At 57.9% G+C, this 17,680-nt stretch overlaps 6 protein-coding genes across 6 annotated transcripts; all 6 read left to right on the top strand.

Moving 5' to 3' along the window:
• Window positions 1-50: 50 nt before the first annotated feature.
• Window positions 51-1,970, top strand: PLICBS_009783 (ATP-dependent RNA helicase; the record flags this gene model as incomplete). Its single annotated transcript, XM_018325406.2, has 4 exons — window positions 51-461; window positions 521-1,010; window positions 1,065-1,426; window positions 1,479-1,970. 4 exons carry the CDS (start codon window positions 51-53, stop codon window positions 1,968-1,970), a joined length of 1,755 nt encoding a protein of 584 aa, XP_018176800.2.
• Window positions 1,971-2,613: 643 nt separating this feature from the next.
• Window positions 2,614-4,431, top strand: PLICBS_009782 (uncharacterized protein; the record flags this gene model as incomplete). The annotated part of the gene is made up of 1 exon (XM_018325405.2): window positions 2,614-4,431. One exon carries the CDS (start codon window positions 2,614-2,616, stop codon window positions 4,429-4,431), a length of 1,818 nt encoding a protein of 605 aa, XP_018176799.2.
• Window positions 4,432-6,051: 1,620 nt separating this feature from the next.
• PLICBS_009781 (uncharacterized protein) lies at window positions 6,052-6,671 on the top strand (the record flags this gene model as incomplete). The annotated part of the gene is made up of 2 exons (XM_018325404.2): window positions 6,052-6,260; window positions 6,407-6,671. 2 exons carry the CDS (start codon window positions 6,052-6,054, stop codon window positions 6,669-6,671), a joined length of 474 nt encoding a protein of 157 aa, XP_018176798.1.
• Window positions 6,672-7,778: 1,107 nt separating this feature from the next.
• On the top strand, window positions 7,779-8,288 carry PLICBS_009780 (uncharacterized protein; the record flags this gene model as incomplete). The annotated part of the gene is made up of 1 exon (XM_018325403.2): window positions 7,779-8,288. The coding sequence occupies one exon, from the start codon at window positions 7,779-7,781 to the stop codon at window positions 8,286-8,288; it is 510 nt and encodes a 169-aa protein (XP_018176797.2).
• A 3,481-nt stretch (window positions 8,289-11,769) lies between these two features.
• On the top strand, window positions 11,770-14,797 carry PLICBS_009779 (uncharacterized protein; the record flags this gene model as incomplete). Its single annotated transcript, XM_065601719.1, has 6 exons — window positions 11,770-12,421; window positions 12,782-13,000; window positions 13,295-13,777; window positions 13,891-13,969; window positions 14,056-14,486; window positions 14,586-14,797. The coding sequence occupies 6 exons, from the start codon at window positions 11,770-11,772 to the stop codon at window positions 14,795-14,797; spliced, it is 2,076 nt and encodes a 691-aa protein (XP_065457791.1).
• A 2,053-nt stretch (window positions 14,798-16,850) lies between these two features.
• PLICBS_009778 (uncharacterized protein) lies at window positions 16,851-17,404 on the top strand (the record flags this gene model as incomplete). Its single annotated transcript, XM_065601718.1, has 2 exons — window positions 16,851-16,855; window positions 16,885-17,404. The coding sequence occupies 2 exons, from the start codon at window positions 16,851-16,853 to the stop codon at window positions 17,402-17,404; spliced, it is 525 nt and encodes a 174-aa protein (XP_065457790.1).
• Window positions 17,405-17,680: the final 276 nt, after the last annotated feature.

Raw genomic sequence — 17,680 nt, 5'->3', positions numbered from 1 at the left:
TTCGCACCTAAACGACTCGACGGCCGAACGAGATCCACGATACGCACACAATGGGCGACCTCGCCGCCACGAAGAAGCGCAAGCGCAATGGCGTGGACGCTGTCGCCGACGCCGCTGCGGCCACCAAAAAGTCGAAGAAGGTGAAGGCCCCGCCGCCAAAGGAAGTCGAGGAGTCCGAGGAGGAGTCCGAGGACGAGGATGAGAACGAGGAAGAGGTGGAGGGGGACGACGAGGACGGCTCTGAGGGTGCCGACAACAGCCAAGACGAGGATGGGTCGGAAGCGTCCGACGAGGAACAGGGCAGCGACCTCAGGGCCGACAGAGTCCTTCCCGCCGATGCGACGCCGCTGGTGCCCCTTGCCAGCGACTCTCAGACATTCGACGAGTTGAAACTCTCCGACAAGACGATGAAGGCGATTGGGGAAATGGGATTCACAAAGATGACGACGATTCAGCGCAGCGTATGTTTTGCCATCTCCATCGCAGTCAATCCCGATTGCATTCTCTGACTTCTCCACAGGCCATTCCCCCTCTGCTCGCCGGCAAGGACGTGCTCGGTGCGGCCAAGACGGGTTCCGGCAAGACGCTCGCCTTCCTCATCCCAGCCATCGAGATCCTCAGCGCCCTGCGGTTCAAGCCGCGTAACGGCACCGGCGTCATCGTCGTCTCCCCGACCCGAGAGCTCGCGCTGCAAATCTTCGGAGTCGCCCGCGAGCTCATGAAGCACCACTCGCAGACGTACGGCATCGTCATCGGCGGCGCCAACCGCAAGGCCGAGGCGGAGAAGCTGTCCAAGGGCGTCAACCTGCTCATCGCCACGCCCGGCCGCCTTCTCGACCACCTCCTCAACACACCGTTTGTCTTCAAGAACCTCAAGTCTCTCGTCATCGACGAGGCCGACCGGATATTGGAGGTCGGTTTCGAGGATGAGATTCGGAAGATTGTCCAGGTCCTCAAGAACGACAACCGCCAGACGATGCTGTTTTCGGCTACGCAGACGACCAAAGTCGGTATGTGCAAGAAAGAAACCCTGGGTGGGAGAGGCAAACGCTAACACCAAGCAGAGGACCTTGCGAGAATCTCGCTGCGGCCCGGCCCCCTGTATATCAACGTGGACGAGGAGAAGCAGTACAGCACCGTCGAGGGCCTCGAGCAGGGCTACGTGCTGTGCGAGGCCGACAAGCGGTTCATCCTCCTCTTCTCGTTCCTGCAGCGGATGCAGGCCAAGAAGAAGAAGGTCATTGTCTTCTTCAGTAGCTGCAACTCGGTCAAGTACTACGCCGAGCTGCTCAACTACATCGACTGCCCCGTGCTGGACCTGCACGGCAAGCAGAAGCAGCAGAAGCGGACCAACACCTTTTTCGAGTTTAGCAACGCATCGCACGGCGTGCTGATTTGCACGGATGTCGCTGCCCGTGGTCTTGATGTAAGCGTCAACTCTTGCTGAGACGTGTTGAGCGTCAGCTAACCAGGACTAGATCCCCGCCGTCGACTTCATCGTCCAGTTCGATCCGCCGGACAACACGCGCGACTACATCCACCGGGTCGGCCGAACGGCGCGAGGCGCCGACGGCAAGGGCCGCAGCCTCATGTTCCTGCAGCCCAACGAGGTCGGGTTCCTGTCGCACCTCAAGGCGGCGCGTGTGCCGGTGGTGGAGTTTGACTTTCCGACCAAGAAGATCCTCAACGTGCAGTCGCAGCTCGAGAAGCTGATTGGCAAGAACTACTACCTGCAGCAGAGCGCCAAGGAGGCGTTCAAGTCGTATCTGCACGCGTACGCCAGCCACAGCCTGCGGTCCGTCTACGACATCAACAAGCTGGACCTGGCCAAGGTGGCCAAGAGCTTCGGCTTCACGACGCCGCCGCGCGTGGACATTACTCTGGGCCAGTCGATGAGCCGAGACAGGGTGCAGGGCAGGAGGTCGTACGGGAGCCAGCCTCGCCAGGCGACGAGGGGTGGACGGAGGTAGAGGGGGGGAGCCGGTTGAAGATGGGGAAGGGCGAGACATACACTCTCGATGGCTTGATGTCTGGGATACGCCTTGTAGATGCGCGCGCCGCAGATGACGGTGCATAGATGCATATCTCGAACGGCCGACGGCTGCGAATTTGTTGTACTTGGGCGTTGTGGCATTTGCTAGAGGGATTCAAAAAGTAATTTGCACAGACATGCATGGCCTGAGTTTGAGAGACTGCACGGCGACGACGAGATGGTATGCATGTGACACGACTTGAACCAATTGAGTGACCTACGGCGGGAGACGAGATGTGAATGGACGGATGGATGAATTGGATGGATTGAATGAATGAATGAATGTCAGAGGTCGAAAGAAGTAATCTTGATCCTGGGCGCACACCGGCGGCGGGCTCGGCGGGCGACGAGGGGGGCGGAGCACGCGCGGCGCGTCAACCCGTGAGCGTCATCTCGGCTCGGCAGCTGCGAAAACCTCATCAACTCCATACTTCGTGCATCACCGCCGCCGCGCCGTGCCCGCCCTCATTGCATTGTGATTCCAGCGCATTCATTTTTGGTTAGTTCAGACGGAGGCGCGGGGCACGCCGATAAACTACGAGAAGAGTAGAGGATACAGTCGAGGAGGAAGGATAGCGACCATGAGCGGCGACAGCGCCAGCAACGGCGATGGCAAGCCGACCACCACCACCGCATCACCACCACCACCGCCTGTCAGCGCCTCCGCCATGGACGCGCACAACGCCGCCGTCGCGCGCATCGCCGCCCAGGTGCAGTCCTTCCACGCCCGCCAGGCGCCCTTCCGCATCTACCACGGCTCGACCAACAGCACGCGGCACTCCGCCCGGCGCGCCGACAACACCATCGACACGAGCCGCCTCACGCACGTCCTGTCCATCTCCGTCGACGACTCCTCGCGCGGCGGCACCGCCCTCGTCGAGCCCAACGTGCCCATGGACGCCCTCGTCCGCGCCACGCTCCCGCACGGGCTCGTGCCCCCCGTCGTCATGGAGCTCCCCGGCATCACCGCGGGGGGCGGCTTCTCCGGCACGTCTGGCGAGAGCAGCTCCTTCCGCTACGGGGCGTTCGACGCGACGGTGCGCTCCGTCGAGCTGGTGACGCCCGAGGGGCGCGTCGAGCGCGCGGGCAAGCACGGCCCCAAGCAGGACCTGTTCTGGGGCGCGGCGTCGGCGTTTGGCACCCTCGGCGTCGTGACGCTGCTCGAGGTGGAGCTGCGCCCGGCGTGCAGGTACGTCCGCTTGGAGTACTCGCTGGCGAGGGGCGCGGCGGAGACGGTGCGCGTGATGAGTGCGGAGTGTGAGCGCGCGGAGAATGACTATGTGGATGGCATTGTGTTTTCCATGGATGAGACGGTGGTGTGCGTGGGACGGCTGACGGACGAGGTGCATGTGGAGGAGGGCGCGAGTGGCAGTGCCGCAAAGACCAAGATTCGGCGGTTCACGAGGCGGCACGATCCGTGGTTCTATATTCGCGCGCGCGACGTGCTCAAGACGCTGCGCAAGAAGGAGAAGCAGCAGCAATCTTCGCCGTCACAGCAGCAGCAGCGAGACCAACCACAGGAGCCCGCGGCAGCAGCAGCCACCGTCGTCGACACCATCCCCCTCGAAGACTACCTCTTCCGCTACGACCGCGGCGGCTTCTGGGTCGCGCGCTACGCCTTCAACTACTTCATCACGCCCTTCAACCGCGTCACGCGCTTCCTGCTGGACCGCTACATGCACGCGCGCGTCATGTACCGCGCCCTGCACAAGAGCGGCCTCGGCGACTACTACATGGTCCAGGACGTCGGCGTGCCGTACGACCGCGTCCCCGAGTTCCAAGCCTGGCTCGACGGCAGCCTGGACATCTACCCGCTCTGGCTGTGCCCCCTGCGCGTGCGCCGCCCCGGCGGGCCCTCCGCCGCGCACGGCCTGCACGCCGAGTTCGCCGACCCGGACCGCGCGCCCGACCTCATGAACTTTGGCGTCTGGGGCCCCGTGCGGGGCGACCGCCGGGCCGTGGTGGCGCAGAACCGCGCCCTCGAGCAGAAAGTGCAGGAGCTGGGCGGGAAGAAGTGGCTGTACGCGCACGCGTACTACACAGAGGAGGAGTTCTGGGCGCATTATGACAGGGCGTCGTATGATGCGCTGCGGGAGCGCTACGGCGCGGGATACCTCCCCAGCGTGTACGACAAGGTGCGCGTCGACGTCGACGCCGAGGAGGCGGCGAGGAACCGCACTTGGAAGACGCGCGCCAAGGCGAGGGTCAAGGGCGTGTGGCCGTTGCGGGGGCTGTACGGGTTTGCGGCCGCGGCGGTGGGCGCCGAGTACCTGCTGCAGAAGAAGGACAAGGGGGAGGGTGAGAAGGTGACGGAGAAGAAGGCGGAGGCGAAGGCGAATACAGAGCCGGCGGGGGAGGAGCCGAGGAGCGAGCAAGAGGCGGAGACGGAGAAAAAGTAGAAGGTGCCTTTGACAACCGGGGGCTCTCATTTGGAAAGCGTGGTATTGTTGGGCATTGTTCTTCAGGACGAGCGAGCAAGAAGCATGTCAGTTTATAAATTACAGTAGAGCAGGACGAGAGGGAGACGAGAGGCGATAATGGCAGTCGACGACGGGGAAGCTGCCTCGTTTGTATTGCGTTGTGGTATCAGGCCTTCTCGGTCAAGCAGTAGGAGTCTGTTTACCACCGTGACTCACCTTCCCTCTGTACATGTTCCTTCCTTCTGTTTGAATGTCGTTCGTCTCGCACCTCGTGTCGTCTCGTCCCGCACCTCGATCTTCTCGCACCTCGATGGTCCCGCATCATCACTCGTCTCGCAGGACCATCCGCATTTCCCAAATCCAACACCATCTTCCCCAAGCCTCATCATTTTATGTCACAAGTATCATTAACATTATCTTTGACATCATCACTATTCTGTTCTTTTTGGACGATCATCATTCCTACCAACTTTCAGCACCATCAGCCTAAAGCATGGCTTCTTAAGTTTTCACAGAAGAAGCCCTATCGTTTCTGGACGGCCGGCTCTCATCACGGGTCTGGGCTCACGGGGTTTCCCCGTCGGCGTACAGCGAGACGACCTTCGGCGACGGAGAGCAGCCATTTCATTGGGAACCAGCCGCCCGGGCGGCGCCACCAAAGAAGGCTACGGCGGCTGGCCGCAGGACACCGCGACGGGCCTGCGGGCTGTGCAATTGAAGGCATCGCGACATACCGGTTTTGTCTCTCTGGGCGGGATTGGCACCTAGCATGGTGGCCAAGATAACAAGTAGGTGTCCTCCAATTAACTCGTCCCCGACGGCGAACCTGTTGGAACGCCTGAAGCTTACCCTTATCGACTTCAGAAGTGAGGTTGCTCAAGTCATCTGGCGAGCCTGGAGTGCCCGGACGGACAGGGACAATTGGGTCATACACGACACTTGTGACTACGTACATCCGCCCGAGGGCGGGAAGCTTGATGCGGTGTCGCAAGCCGACGACGGGGGTACTGCACTTAATCATCTGGAGGAGAAGAGCTGTTTGAACGTCAGCCCATTGATATTCGGCTGCCACGAGAAAGGGCATTTTCAGGCACCGGCGACAGCAACGACAGCAACGACATTGATGGGAGCAACGGGAGAAACAAGGGCAACGAGGGTAAATTTAGCAGCAAACGCAGTGGTGATGACCAAATAGAAAAGCACCAATGTTCAGACGCCTTTCCCTCGTGTCTCCCGTGTCTCCCGATGAGCCTCATCTCAAACCACAAGCATAACCGGTTGACCATTTGGCCATTTGACCCCTCCTCTCAGGCACCGGCGTCAGGTCACGCCACAAATGGCCGTCCGCTGGATGCTCTGGTGTGGGCTGCGCGCAGTGCAGGCGCGACTGGCTGCGACCCCAGCTCAAAGTGTGGTGCCGGCAGCGTCATGCACACATCATAGCTGGCCCGGCCTGAAGTCATCCAATCGAGATACAAAACAGCGCCTGCTTCAACGTCTCAGCTCCCTCTCAGCTGGCTGCCTTTCGATTTTATCAATCGGGGTTACACTTTTCGTCCTCCGAATCACCACGAAATTCTTGTTCTTGAAATACCCATCATGGCCATCCTCCGAGCATCGAGCGGCGGCCTGCTCCGTGCCGCCGCCGGGCGCCGCGCGGCCCCACCCGGCCGCTCCGTGCTGGCGGCGACGGCTGCGACGACTCCGCGGCTTCACGTCCGCGGTGTGAAAGACGACCTCGGCGGGCCGGGCGGACAGGAGCCCCCGCCGGAGAAGCCCAGCGGAACTGATGCGATCCGCAGGAACTGGTAGCCTCTCCCCCTTCATTCCCCCAATTCCCCCCAGTTCACATTGCTGCCATCGGACTCGCCACAAGAGCTCGCACAGACGCATGCATGTATACACTATAGTGGCTACCGACAGGTATCGCTGACACACGGTCGAAACGAATCAGGGTCCCCCTCGGCGGCGCCGCGCTTCTCCTCGTCGGCGCCTACGCCTACCTCACCGGCGGGCCCACCAAGCCGACGGGCGTGCCCGTCATCCCCCCCGAGACCGAGACGGCCGTGGGCGTCGGCGTCGGCAAGGATGCGAGCCCCGGAGCGGAGCAGCACGCCGTCGCCAAGCTGGCCAAGAAGCTCGAGGACAAGGAGTCGGAGAGCCTGGCGCAGCTGAGCGGCCGCAAGAAGTCTGAGTTTGGGCCCTTTCGATCTGAGTGAGCGGAGGTAACGTGAAGGCGACAAAGGAGGCCCGGTGGGATGAGTACGGGAGGGCAACGTGAATCAACTGCCGAGTTGCGCTGAAAAACTTGACGGGAAGGTTGCGGGCATATTCGGGCGTTTATTGGGAACTACTGTAATTCTAGTACATTTGCATGATGTTTGGTTGCTGGACTTGGCCAGCGCAAGACCCGAATTGAGAAATCGTTTCGTGTTTCGCTGCGGCAGGGCGGCAGGCGTGTGCATGTCCTGTTGATCGCTGCACTGCGTGCTAACAATCGCGGGCGACAAACCCACGAGCAGCAGGCGTCGCAATGCCACGACAGTCGTTGAGACTTGCGCTGTACCGTGCGGGTGGTTCAGGACCCGAAACCCCGAAACCCCGTTCAATTACGAGCACACGAAGTACCTTCATCGCTCATGCTCTCCGTTGGCCAATGTGGCATTACGAGTTACGAGTCGGGGCGTAAGCGGGCAGCCGAAACGGACGAAAATCCCCACGGCCGTTACTCGCGAGTCTTTGCCTCAGCGGATTTTGCGTCGTTATGCAGCGACCAGCACCGCTGCAGCCTGCAGGGCTGCGCCAGTGTTTGGAGGCGGCACTTTGCGCCCGCCCGTCACAAGCAGGAAACATGATGAGGATGCGAACCCAGGAGGGCTGTCTTGTGAGACGGCTTTATTATGTACATGGAAATGGTGGCCTCGGGGACTGAGTCCAACAGTCAGACACCACCAGGCGTACGCCGTCGTGCTGGTCTGCCATTACATGGCGACAACCCCTCCTCGTTCCGCTTCGCATGCGCTTTTAACACCCTTGGCTGAACAATCTTAATCTCATAGGGCGGAGGCTAATCTAGGAGGCTCACTTGCAGATGTTGCCGCCCGGGTTGCGATCGCATTCCGCCTCACCCATGTTTGAGGGGTCAACGGGGCTGAAGCTGAACATGCTGAACCTCGTTATGCTTGCCCGTTATGCACCTACAGCACCGTCAACTTATATAGAGCCGCAACCGTCTAGTCGGGCAAAAGAAAACGATATGAACATACAGAATATTTCACTCAAAGCCAATTCATACCGTTCCATCAAGCAAAACAAAGAAAACATCCATGTCTGACGCCAGCGCACCCCTCATCGACACCATGGGCAACCAGCAGCACCAAACCCCCCAACCACCATCCGGCCTCACCACCACCTCCATCGCCGCCCTCTCCGCCATCAAAATCGCCCTCGGCGCATCCTCCATCCTCGCGCCGCAGCTCGCATACAGCCTCTTCCTCTTCGAGCTGAAGCCCAACGCCGTCGTCGTCGCGCGCCTCTTCGGCTCCAGCTGCGCGGCCCTCGGCGCCGCGACCTGGGCCCTCAACCGGCGCGTCTCCCGCGCTGGCGCCTATCGCCAGGGCGACGGCAGCGGGAGCCGCAACGCTGAACTAGAGGCGGAGCGCCGCGCGGATCTCAAAAAGGTGGTCGCGTTCAACCTCGCCGCCGACTCGGTGGACGTGGTCAGCTGCGTCATCGGGTACTCGGCGGGCATGTATGGCTTGGGCGCCTTTGGTATGCTGGGCGGAGGTTGTGCGGCGCTTGCGCTGCTGGGCGCCGTGGGTTTGAGCGGGCTTTAGATGGAGTGGTTCAAACTGCCGCAAAGGCTGTCCGGCGAGAGGAGTCCCCGTCGAGTTGTTGCACGTAAAAGAGTATTTATGTTAGAAGACAACTTCTTGCCTTGTCGGAGCCTGTATATTTTGAAGTAGAACAATTGAGCTGATTGGAGATTTCCCCAAGTTACTTAGCCTCTATATTCTATACTCTCGTTGCTCTCGTTGCTCTCGTTGCTCTCGTTGCTCTCGTTGCTCTCGTTGCTCTCGTTGCTCTCGTTGCTCTCGTTGCTCTCGTTGCTCTCGTTGCTCTCGTTGCTCTCGTTGCTCTCGTTGCTCTCGTTGCTCTCGTTGCTCTCGTTGCTCTCGTTGCTCTCGTTGCTCTCGTTGCTCTCGTTGCTCTCGTTGCTCTCGTTCCTCCCGTGGCTCCCCAGCGTTCCCCGTCATGGCCCTCCTGGCATCCATCTTGCGCTTACATGTACACCGGTTAGCCTGGCTTAGGCGAGACTGGTGCGCGAACTTTGGAAATGTGGCTTGTATGGCGGAAGCTACCTGCAAGCAGTAACTCTCCTGTTTTGGCTTTAATTGCTACGCGCCCGCTCACACACAAGGAGCAGACCTTTTATGACTCACTGCAGACACTTTCTATATATCAATGCAAGTGGCCGGTTGAAATAATCTGTGCTATGTTCGCGCGCAAACTTCCAGCAAGTCCGATACACGTCGACAAGCTGCACCTGATCCCAGCAGTAATGATGAGGCAAACCATTTCTCTCCGTCGTGAGGACGTCACGGACGACATGCTCCTCGATGCAGCAGCCTTATTCAGCGAGAACTACGGCATCTGGGGCCAGGCCGCGGCTGGCGGCAAGCCAGGCAAGTTCAACTTTACGGGACGCGCTGTGGACGATCCTAACTGCCTTCGACGCAGGCAAGCGAGTCAGAATGAACGCCTCTCGTCTGCGGGAGCAGAGTCTTCCCGATGGGTCCGACAGCATATACACTCGAGAAATAATTGACGGCGTTCTCGTTGGTCATGCGTTTGCCTGTCGATGGAAGTATCAGGATCGCAACGTCCTGTGGGTCACCCAGCTGGTAGTTCGTTCCGACTTTCGCCAACGCCGGATTGCAACTTCCCTCCTTCCGAACTGCCTCGGCGAGAACGATGATGTATTCGGCATCATGAGCTCTCACCCAGCCGCCTGCAAAGCTCTTGCGAAAGCTCTCGGTGGTATGCATGCTCTCGCAGGAATGTATGAATCCTTCTGACGGGACAGCACAGGTGTCTCATGCGCGGACATCCCACTCAACTTTGCCAAGGAGCATGCCCCTGGCGTCCTAGGAAGCTCGCCAATCCAATACATTCGGGACGCCGAGCTTTGTGGAAACGCCTTTGATGCAAAGGATTCAACAGGCATGGTCATAGGAGCAAACTCTCACTTCTTCGTTGACCATTCCGAGCCACTGGAGGTGCTTCGGTCGCTCCAAGATGGGGAATGGCCGCTGGGTGATCTCCCTGAGGGACATGAATTCATGCTTTTGTTTGAACGGCCGCAGCGGAAGCATAGCCACGACTCTTTGCAGCGGCGCTGTTAATAGAAGCGGAATTGCTGAGACGTCAGCTACTCCACGCTTGGCCCCTCAATCCTTCAGGCACTCTCCAACGAAAAGCGGAAGCAGCTAGCCGGCGAAGGCGGGGATCCATGTCTGCGATATAAAATCACAGATCTCCCGTTGGGGCCACGAGACAACGTTACCTTGTCCATAGAGGTTGGCGTGATTGGGTGACCTGGAGGATGCACAGTGTGCCGACAATGGCGGAGCACCGCTTTGCTGCCGAGCGTTGAGTATTCGCGTGCTCGCTATGAGGCAGCTTGACCGCCAGTACATACCGTGCCGTGCACCCGCTCAGTGGACCGGGCTGGGGTCGATACGGACACCGACAGGAGTGAGGCCGTGTGTCAATGGTAGAGCCTGCCCCATAGTTTAGCTTTGGAAGGGCCTTGATAATAGCGAACAGCCATGAGGATGACTCCTTGCATCTTAAGACTTATCTATGAGTGTAGCTATATTGCAACTGGATACACAAGTCTTCCAAAGAGTAAGATAGTAGTCCCCATCAATAATATAGCTAGCTGTTCTCTCAATAGCAAAAATGGCCACGTTGCATGGTTGGGGTACTGGAGTCTCCCGCGCAGCACATGTAGCTTGGCGACAGCCTTTAGCCACAGGCTAGCACGACAGGACGCCGGTGGCCAACTGGGTTTCCATGCCCAGGGCCGCCAATATATCGAGTGCCTAGTCACGACAAGAAGTGGCTTGGCCATCGACGGTACGTCAGGTCAGTTTGGCCACATGCAATTGAGACCGCTTCAACCAATGATGTCCAGAGACGTTAACCTCCCGGCCAAGTCGTACACATACGACGGCGGCGCGAGCACTGTAAGCTACGGATTGACTTGGACGTAACGCAAGAACGTTCTACAATCCCCGATTCGGCCAGAAGCTTCAGGCCGTCAACGGAGAAGCTAGACAAATGCACACCGAGTCTTCCACGCACGTCCCGTGTGCATCAACCTGGACATGGCACACCTCGGTATGCCCTTGTATTGGCTTCAATAACATAAGTTGATGACAGCATCATATTGCCAGCGTATAAACATTAAGTTTCGCTTATTATCAATTGGCATCTCACTTCCCAACGGGGGCAGGTGGTGTCGGTATGCCTTTCAGCTCAATTACATCTTCAGCCTGATTACCGCCTGCAAGCCGAGAAATATAGTTGCTGCCCATGCATGAGGCCAAGAATAGACCAGGGTTTTCAAGCTTGTAGTCAAGTTTGACCTAAGTTCTGCCGTGTAAGCTGCATTGTCCATCGTCTTGGAGTTTATGCCTCTCTTTCATTCGCATACCCCATCCCCTTCACCAGCTTTATCAGGCGTTTTATCACATCTCACTCGAGCTATGGCGGCTGTGAGGCCGTAGAAGTGACATCTGTTAATACCAAGTCCGCTTTTGATCAGAACTCTCTGGCATGAATTGAAGCTCCCGGACGCCTTATGACTATCATGCATTCGAGTAACACCTCGATGGTTTGTATTACTCTACTATTGCTGCTAGTGCAAAGCGTATCCATAATCGCAATGCAATGGCACTTCAGTTGAAGCTTGAGAAGGAGCATTGAAGAGCTCTATTGGTAGACGACACCTGCACGATAAATAAGAGTGCGAGTCTCTAGAAGCAGAAAGTGATACTAGGAACAAGCCGCCAGGGTCTCAGACATTTTCGAGAAGGCCTCGTCTCCAGTTTCTCACCACTCACCTGTCGGCAGTTTCCTGGAAAGCCCATGCCGGCAACCAGACCAACGGTCGCAATGCGGATGCGGATGATGAGCTCAGGCACGCGTCTGCTACTGGCGTGGATCTTTCTGCAACTGTGGGCGAGACAGAGCCATGCCGTGAGACCGACACCAAGCCCGCCACGACGGGAAATGATTTTTAATCACGCCATGGGCGAACACGATGTAGTCTACTTTTTGGCCACGCCTCGACTTGTCCATGGTCCGCTCGTTCATTTTCCGACTACTACGCCCGCGCAAGTGCAGAGGATAGGTGGAATCCAAGACCTAGACGACAATTCTTTGCCCAATTTTATCCTTACCAGTACCGATCTCCACGAGATGCACGCTGAAGGCTCGGGGCACCCAGGTTCGTGGATCTACCAAATTTCCACCGGACCTCATATGGTGCAGATAGAAAACTGGCAGCCCGATCAGGACGCAGAGCCTAGGCACTACATGACTGTTGGAGCCGTTATGTGGTCGCAGATTATGGCATTTGCCGTGACAAACGGAACCGATCAGGTGGATGACCTCGTCTGGCAAAGTAATCCTGAATACAATAGGACTTGGGAGCAGTTTGGCGGCAGCCCGTGGCAGCCGATGTTTGGGCCGGTCGGCCCAGGGACAAGAGAGCAGATGCGTCGGTTTCACCGGCTGGCTCAGGACGACACTGACCCATATGGCGAGTTCCTCGATGAACTTACCATATACCCCAACCCAGCTCTAGACGAGGGACATCGTTATATCATCCGGGCTCTGTTCGACTGGGACCGGAGAATGGAGCCTGAGCGCGGTTTCCCCTTAGCCCGCCTCAATCGCCGTACGTACACAACCCATGCCCGGCAAGGCTGCCTACCAGACTGCTCAGCTCGAGAGCGCACAACTAAAAATGTACAGAGCCTCATGAGATCACGGTGGCCGCTCTGGGTATATACTGGGCCGCCTTGAAGGTCCCGCCACGTCTCCGACTGATTATGGAAGGGGGCCTTCCAACGCCTGACCAAATTGCCCAGGTGCTGAGGTTCTTTGCAGGACCGCACTATTCAGGGCTCAGGTATACGGCGGCGTTTGAAGGCTTTGATCCCAGAGGCGAGTAGAGCCCGGATTGACCTGCAAAGCGCATCAGTGCTTCAGCAGAGACCATGGGCCGAAGCGCCACGGAGTAGCTGACAAGTAGCAGGAGTCAACGTGGCTGAGGAAGGCTGGCTGCCTACTGATGAAGCCCGCAGGAGGCGCGAGGAATGCGAAGAGGAAGTCGGGCGGTTGGTAGAAGAGTTGCTCAATTCGTCTGCTGATGAAAGCGAGGGTGGAGAAGATCACCACGACCGCGGGGTGCCGCAGATGGAAGAACACGCGCGGCGACGTCTTTGCCGCGCATCGTCATCATCCAGCGATAGTGGTAAGTTCCGACAGCTTACGAGTCCCCCTTGTACGCCTCGAACCTTCCCAGTCCCCTTTGCCTCTCCCTCCCAGAAGCTGCCTCAGGCATGGAAGCCCGTTATCTGACACCCAAAATCGTTCTGGATGAATTTAGATGGCTGCATGGACCTGGTCAGGCAAGCTCTGAATGATCAAGCCAGCCCAAGTCACGGCGACGGTCGTGACCGCTCGCGGCTCAGAAGTAATATGAACTGGTTGAAGCACAAGGAGCAGAACCGTCGCTGCCATCAGAGCCAACTTACAACAACGCCAGCGTCTTCCTCGGAGGACGGCGCCGGGGAAGCGAACATGACCTTGTCATATGATGGCCCGACCCGCCAGAGGCAGTGGGCACAGTTCGCGCAGGAGGCGGCCGCAGCCGACATGGACGAGGACACGTTGATGCAGCACCTAGACAGGGGCATCGTCTCGTTCGGACGGCTGTTTCCCAGCCTCTACGAGGCGCTGGTGCGCCAGTTCCCCGCAGTCTACAACGCCCTCCACATCGCGGCCGGGCTTGGCATAAGCTTCCGTGCCTGCAGCCGCGACCCCCTGGGGCCCGGCCCCTCCGGGCAGAGGAAGAGGAAGAAGAGGTCTGACGAGGTTCATGCTCTGGTGCCACGGACGACAAACCGGAACGGCGACAAGTGCCAGGCGCTGCACGACATGGGCAAGCTGTACTCGAACGTCTACGTTTGCAGCGGCATCAGATTCGGCGCCCCGTGCGTGTGGGTTGATGCACCTCTGGGGCATTGCGGTACGTCCCGGGCCGCACGAGCAAGACCTGTGTCGATTCTAACCACCTGTCGCCCTCGAATGTATCGATATTGGTGACACGGCCACGTCTGGAAGGCTAATTGTTCTGTTCAGTCAATCTACCCGGGGAGCTGATGGTGGATGCGTCCTCTTTCCGCCCAAACGGGGCTGCTGGCTCCTGCAAGCTGTACGAGTAAGACTACCTGCCTACCCTACCCGGCTTCGCTACCGAAGTGTACTGCCATATCATCGTCGGGAAGCCTGACCGTTCATCTTCAGCAAGGTGTCTTGTGCGGGACTCGACGTCGAGATCGACGGCCCTGTAGAGTTTTTCGCACCGGGTGGCCAGTCCGCAAACTGGAACGACCGGGCGCGCTCTCTCCGTTGTCACGGCCCTCCGAAGAAAGAACACCGAGATTCCCCGTCCCCGCTCCATGCTCAGGGTCCACCGACCCAGCCGTGCGACATCATAAACAAGTTGACCATTCACTTCGAGATGGGAGGTCATGGCACGTGGGATAGAATCGACGGCGTCATGGAAAAGGCAACCTTTTTGCTAGCATCAGGCCCCCGAGGAGACTACAAGACCACGAGAGACATCAGTCTCCACGAAGCCTTCGGCACCGGCGAAGTGGCCCTGAAGGACATAAATTGGTTTGGCGTTACGTCGACGAAACAATCCCTCCTTGGTATGGCATGGAACATAGGTGGTACGTGAGGTCTTCCTTGAGGTTGTTTCCCTATTACGGCAGGCCAGGAAGCCGAGAGCCGTCGTATTCCTTCCTTACTGAGCGAGGCTGATGTATCAGGCGTCACACTCACCGCGAAATGCGCCGATTCGGATGACGAGATGATCTGGGATAAATACGCGAGCTTCGACAGCGGCTACCTCGGTAGGAACTCTGGCGAAGTCAAGATGGTCTGGGGTGTCCGGATCTATCTGCGCGACTGGCACAATGATGGAGCGGCGGCGGTAGCAAGCCAAAACGTGGAGACAAAGCCCAAGCACGATGAGCACTGAGATCGATGAAGCTGGACGCTTGACCGAGCCACACATTAACACGCACGGAGAGAAGAGAAAGAAAGAAATGCAAATGAACATGGAGTGAGCACCTCTGCGCGACGTTGGACATCGGAACGAAACTTCCATCATTTGATGCATTCATACGACCAGACATCGACGGTCCTTTTTCCCGGCCTTCTAGGCCTTGACGTGCACAGGCATGTCATTCCTCACTATGGGCGCTGATGTAGATTGGTTGAACTTTGACATGGCGATGCTGTGCCCTCGCAACTGGAGTTTTTACGACAGCCGTGTCATGGAAGTTGTGTTATACTGCCTAGCTCCGGTGAGGCGCTACACCAGACGGCATCATGCGAGACGTGGACTTGTTGCTCCGTGTCGGCTGTCCACGTCGTGCTTCAATACTACTTCCTTCACTGCTACTTCTTAGGCTGCTTAAACTCCCGTTGCTGTCTGACTTGCCTTCGCATGAGAATCTGGCGCCTGCATATACGTGCATCCAGGTTGGCGGGGCCACAGCTAAAGACTTTGTGACCATAGCTTGTGTGTCGGCATGCTACGTTGCAAAAGGACCACTCAAAATCTACAAATGGCAATCCGCTATTAACACAAGCATGCATATGAGGTGATTATACTGCCCCTCTTTTGAACTGCAATAACCCCAGCCGCCACGTTGCATAGCCGAAGCTCTGTAAGCGCACCTTGGCAATGGTCTTGTTTTAACAGTAGATGCAGTGACCAACTGGCCATTTCATGCTCAGAGCCGCCAAGCCAAAAGGTCACCAAGGATAGTAAACCAGGAAGAGAGTACCAGGACTTGACATAAACTGCCCATCTGGTCACGTGTCTGAGGTTTCATACACAAACATTTCTACGACAACATTGAAGCGGACGTCGTGTATATTCGAGGAACGTGTTGCGCGGGCAGTCTTAGCCACTGCCAGGCTTTATTGAAGGCACCGAAATAGCGCCTTTGCCATGCTCAAACTCAGTCAAAGTCCTTTGACTCGCGAAGGAATCGCGGCCTGGCCGAAGACCCGCGTCCGGTATCCCACGCGCATCGACAAGGTCCCTATAGAGTGGCATCACATGTTCAACTTCAACGTAGCACGACGCAAGAATCATCATTGTGCTGCTGCCTTACTGCGCAAGCTCCGTGCATATATAGTGTACCTCGTATATGGCTGCAGTGGCGGCCATCCCTCCAGGTCAAGTATGCAACACCGCTATCGTGAACATCCGAAGCTGTATTGGCCCCTCAATACGTGCATGTATTTGTAAGTTGCCTTGGATTGTGATGCTTGTCTTCGACCGGGGAGCTTATACTGCTTAATCAATTACTCCCAAGGCCTCCGACGTATATAATGCATGAAACCTTGCTTCGAAGCGCCCATAGCACTCCGATTTCATCCGTGGACCGGCTATGTGCGTGAGTGAATAGTAGGTCTCGTGCATGACATCTCATGCTCCTTCATTGCTGCCCGTGGTAGTGCTCGACTACAAGTCGTAATGGAGTCAGTTTGAGTTTGGAGCAGGCGGCAAGAAGGGGCCACAAGCAAAGGCGGTGTCTTTTAAATAGGTTGAGAGCCGGCAAGGGGGGAGAGGGTTTTCAGAGCACATGCAGTCTCAGAACCTTTCGAGAAACACCCAACTTCTCACTCACACACGTCAATGGTCCCGAGGGCTTCTTTCAAAAGTCGCGGCAGGCAACTCACAATGCAGGCGATCGTTAAAAGTGCAGGAGACACGGGTCTGCTGTCACTGATATGGATCTCCCTATTGTTGTGGGCTAAGGGCACGTATGGGAATGAGACGCCGGCTATTCCGGCGACCGGGCCATGGGCAGTTGGACCGCCAACAAGGCATTTCATATTCCATCATGGTATGAGCCTACATGACGTTGGCTATCACATCGCGTTACCCGAAGACGTTCAAGATACGCAGACATCGCCGCCGACTTTGACTCCTGCACAGGTATTCAGGAACGGCGGCATCCAACGCCTGGATGAGAACAGGCTACCCGACTTACTCAATGTTTCCACCGACCTTGATGAGGTGCTTCGTCTAGCCGCGAACCGTCCAAGCGGGCAGCCCCAGGGTGCGTGGGTCTACCGAGTGGCCACGGGGCCTCACATGATCAACCTGGCTTCCAACGTGTACGGCGGCCAGGGGCCGAGACATTATTGGACCGTTGGGGCCTTGCTCTGGTCGCAAATTATCGCCTTTGCTGTCACGACCGGGTCAGATAGCGCGGAGGACCTGGTGTGGCAGTCCAACCACGAATATGACAGGGCTTGGGAGGCATTCGGAGCCAGCCCGTGGCAGCCGCTGTTTGGAGCTCTGGGGCAGGACAGAAGGGCGCAGGCGAGGGCATTCTATGAGTTTGCCAGCGATGACACCGACCCTTACGGCGAGTTTCTTGACGAACTGACGACTGACGCGAACCCAATGCTTGATATCGAATCGCGTCTTGTTCTTCGCGCACTGCTCGACTGGGACCGGGCCCAGTTCCCCGACCGCAACTTTCCCTTGGCTAGCGTCCAGCGTCGTATGTATATACACAACCCCGTCTCGCGACAGGGCGGCCGCACCGGCCAGAGCTGACCAGAGCGTGAAGCCCTTACAACCATCACAATGTCGGCGCTGGGGATAGATTGGAGTGGATGGGACATCCCGCTGCGCACCCGGCTGATCATGCAGGGGGGACTCCCGGGCGAACGCCAGATCGGCGAGGTTCTCAGATTCATCGCGGGCTCGCAGTACTCGGGCGCCAGGGTCCAGTCAAGGATGGACGGCGCCGAAAGCGCAGGCAAGTGACGACACCTGTCACATGGTTGTGCCACAGCATGCGGAGCCGCCGGCACCAGGTGTATCAGGGTC

The sequence above is a fragment of the Purpureocillium lilacinum genome (assembly GCF_023168085.1).
Source record: "Purpureocillium lilacinum CBS 284.36 DNA, scaffold_7, whole genome shotgun sequence".
Classification (NCBI taxonomy): Eukaryota; Fungi; Ascomycota; class Sordariomycetes; order Hypocreales; family Ophiocordycipitaceae; genus Purpureocillium; species Purpureocillium lilacinum.
Note: the sequence above shows the minus strand (reverse complement) of the source record. Positions and strands in the feature narration are given on the sequence as shown.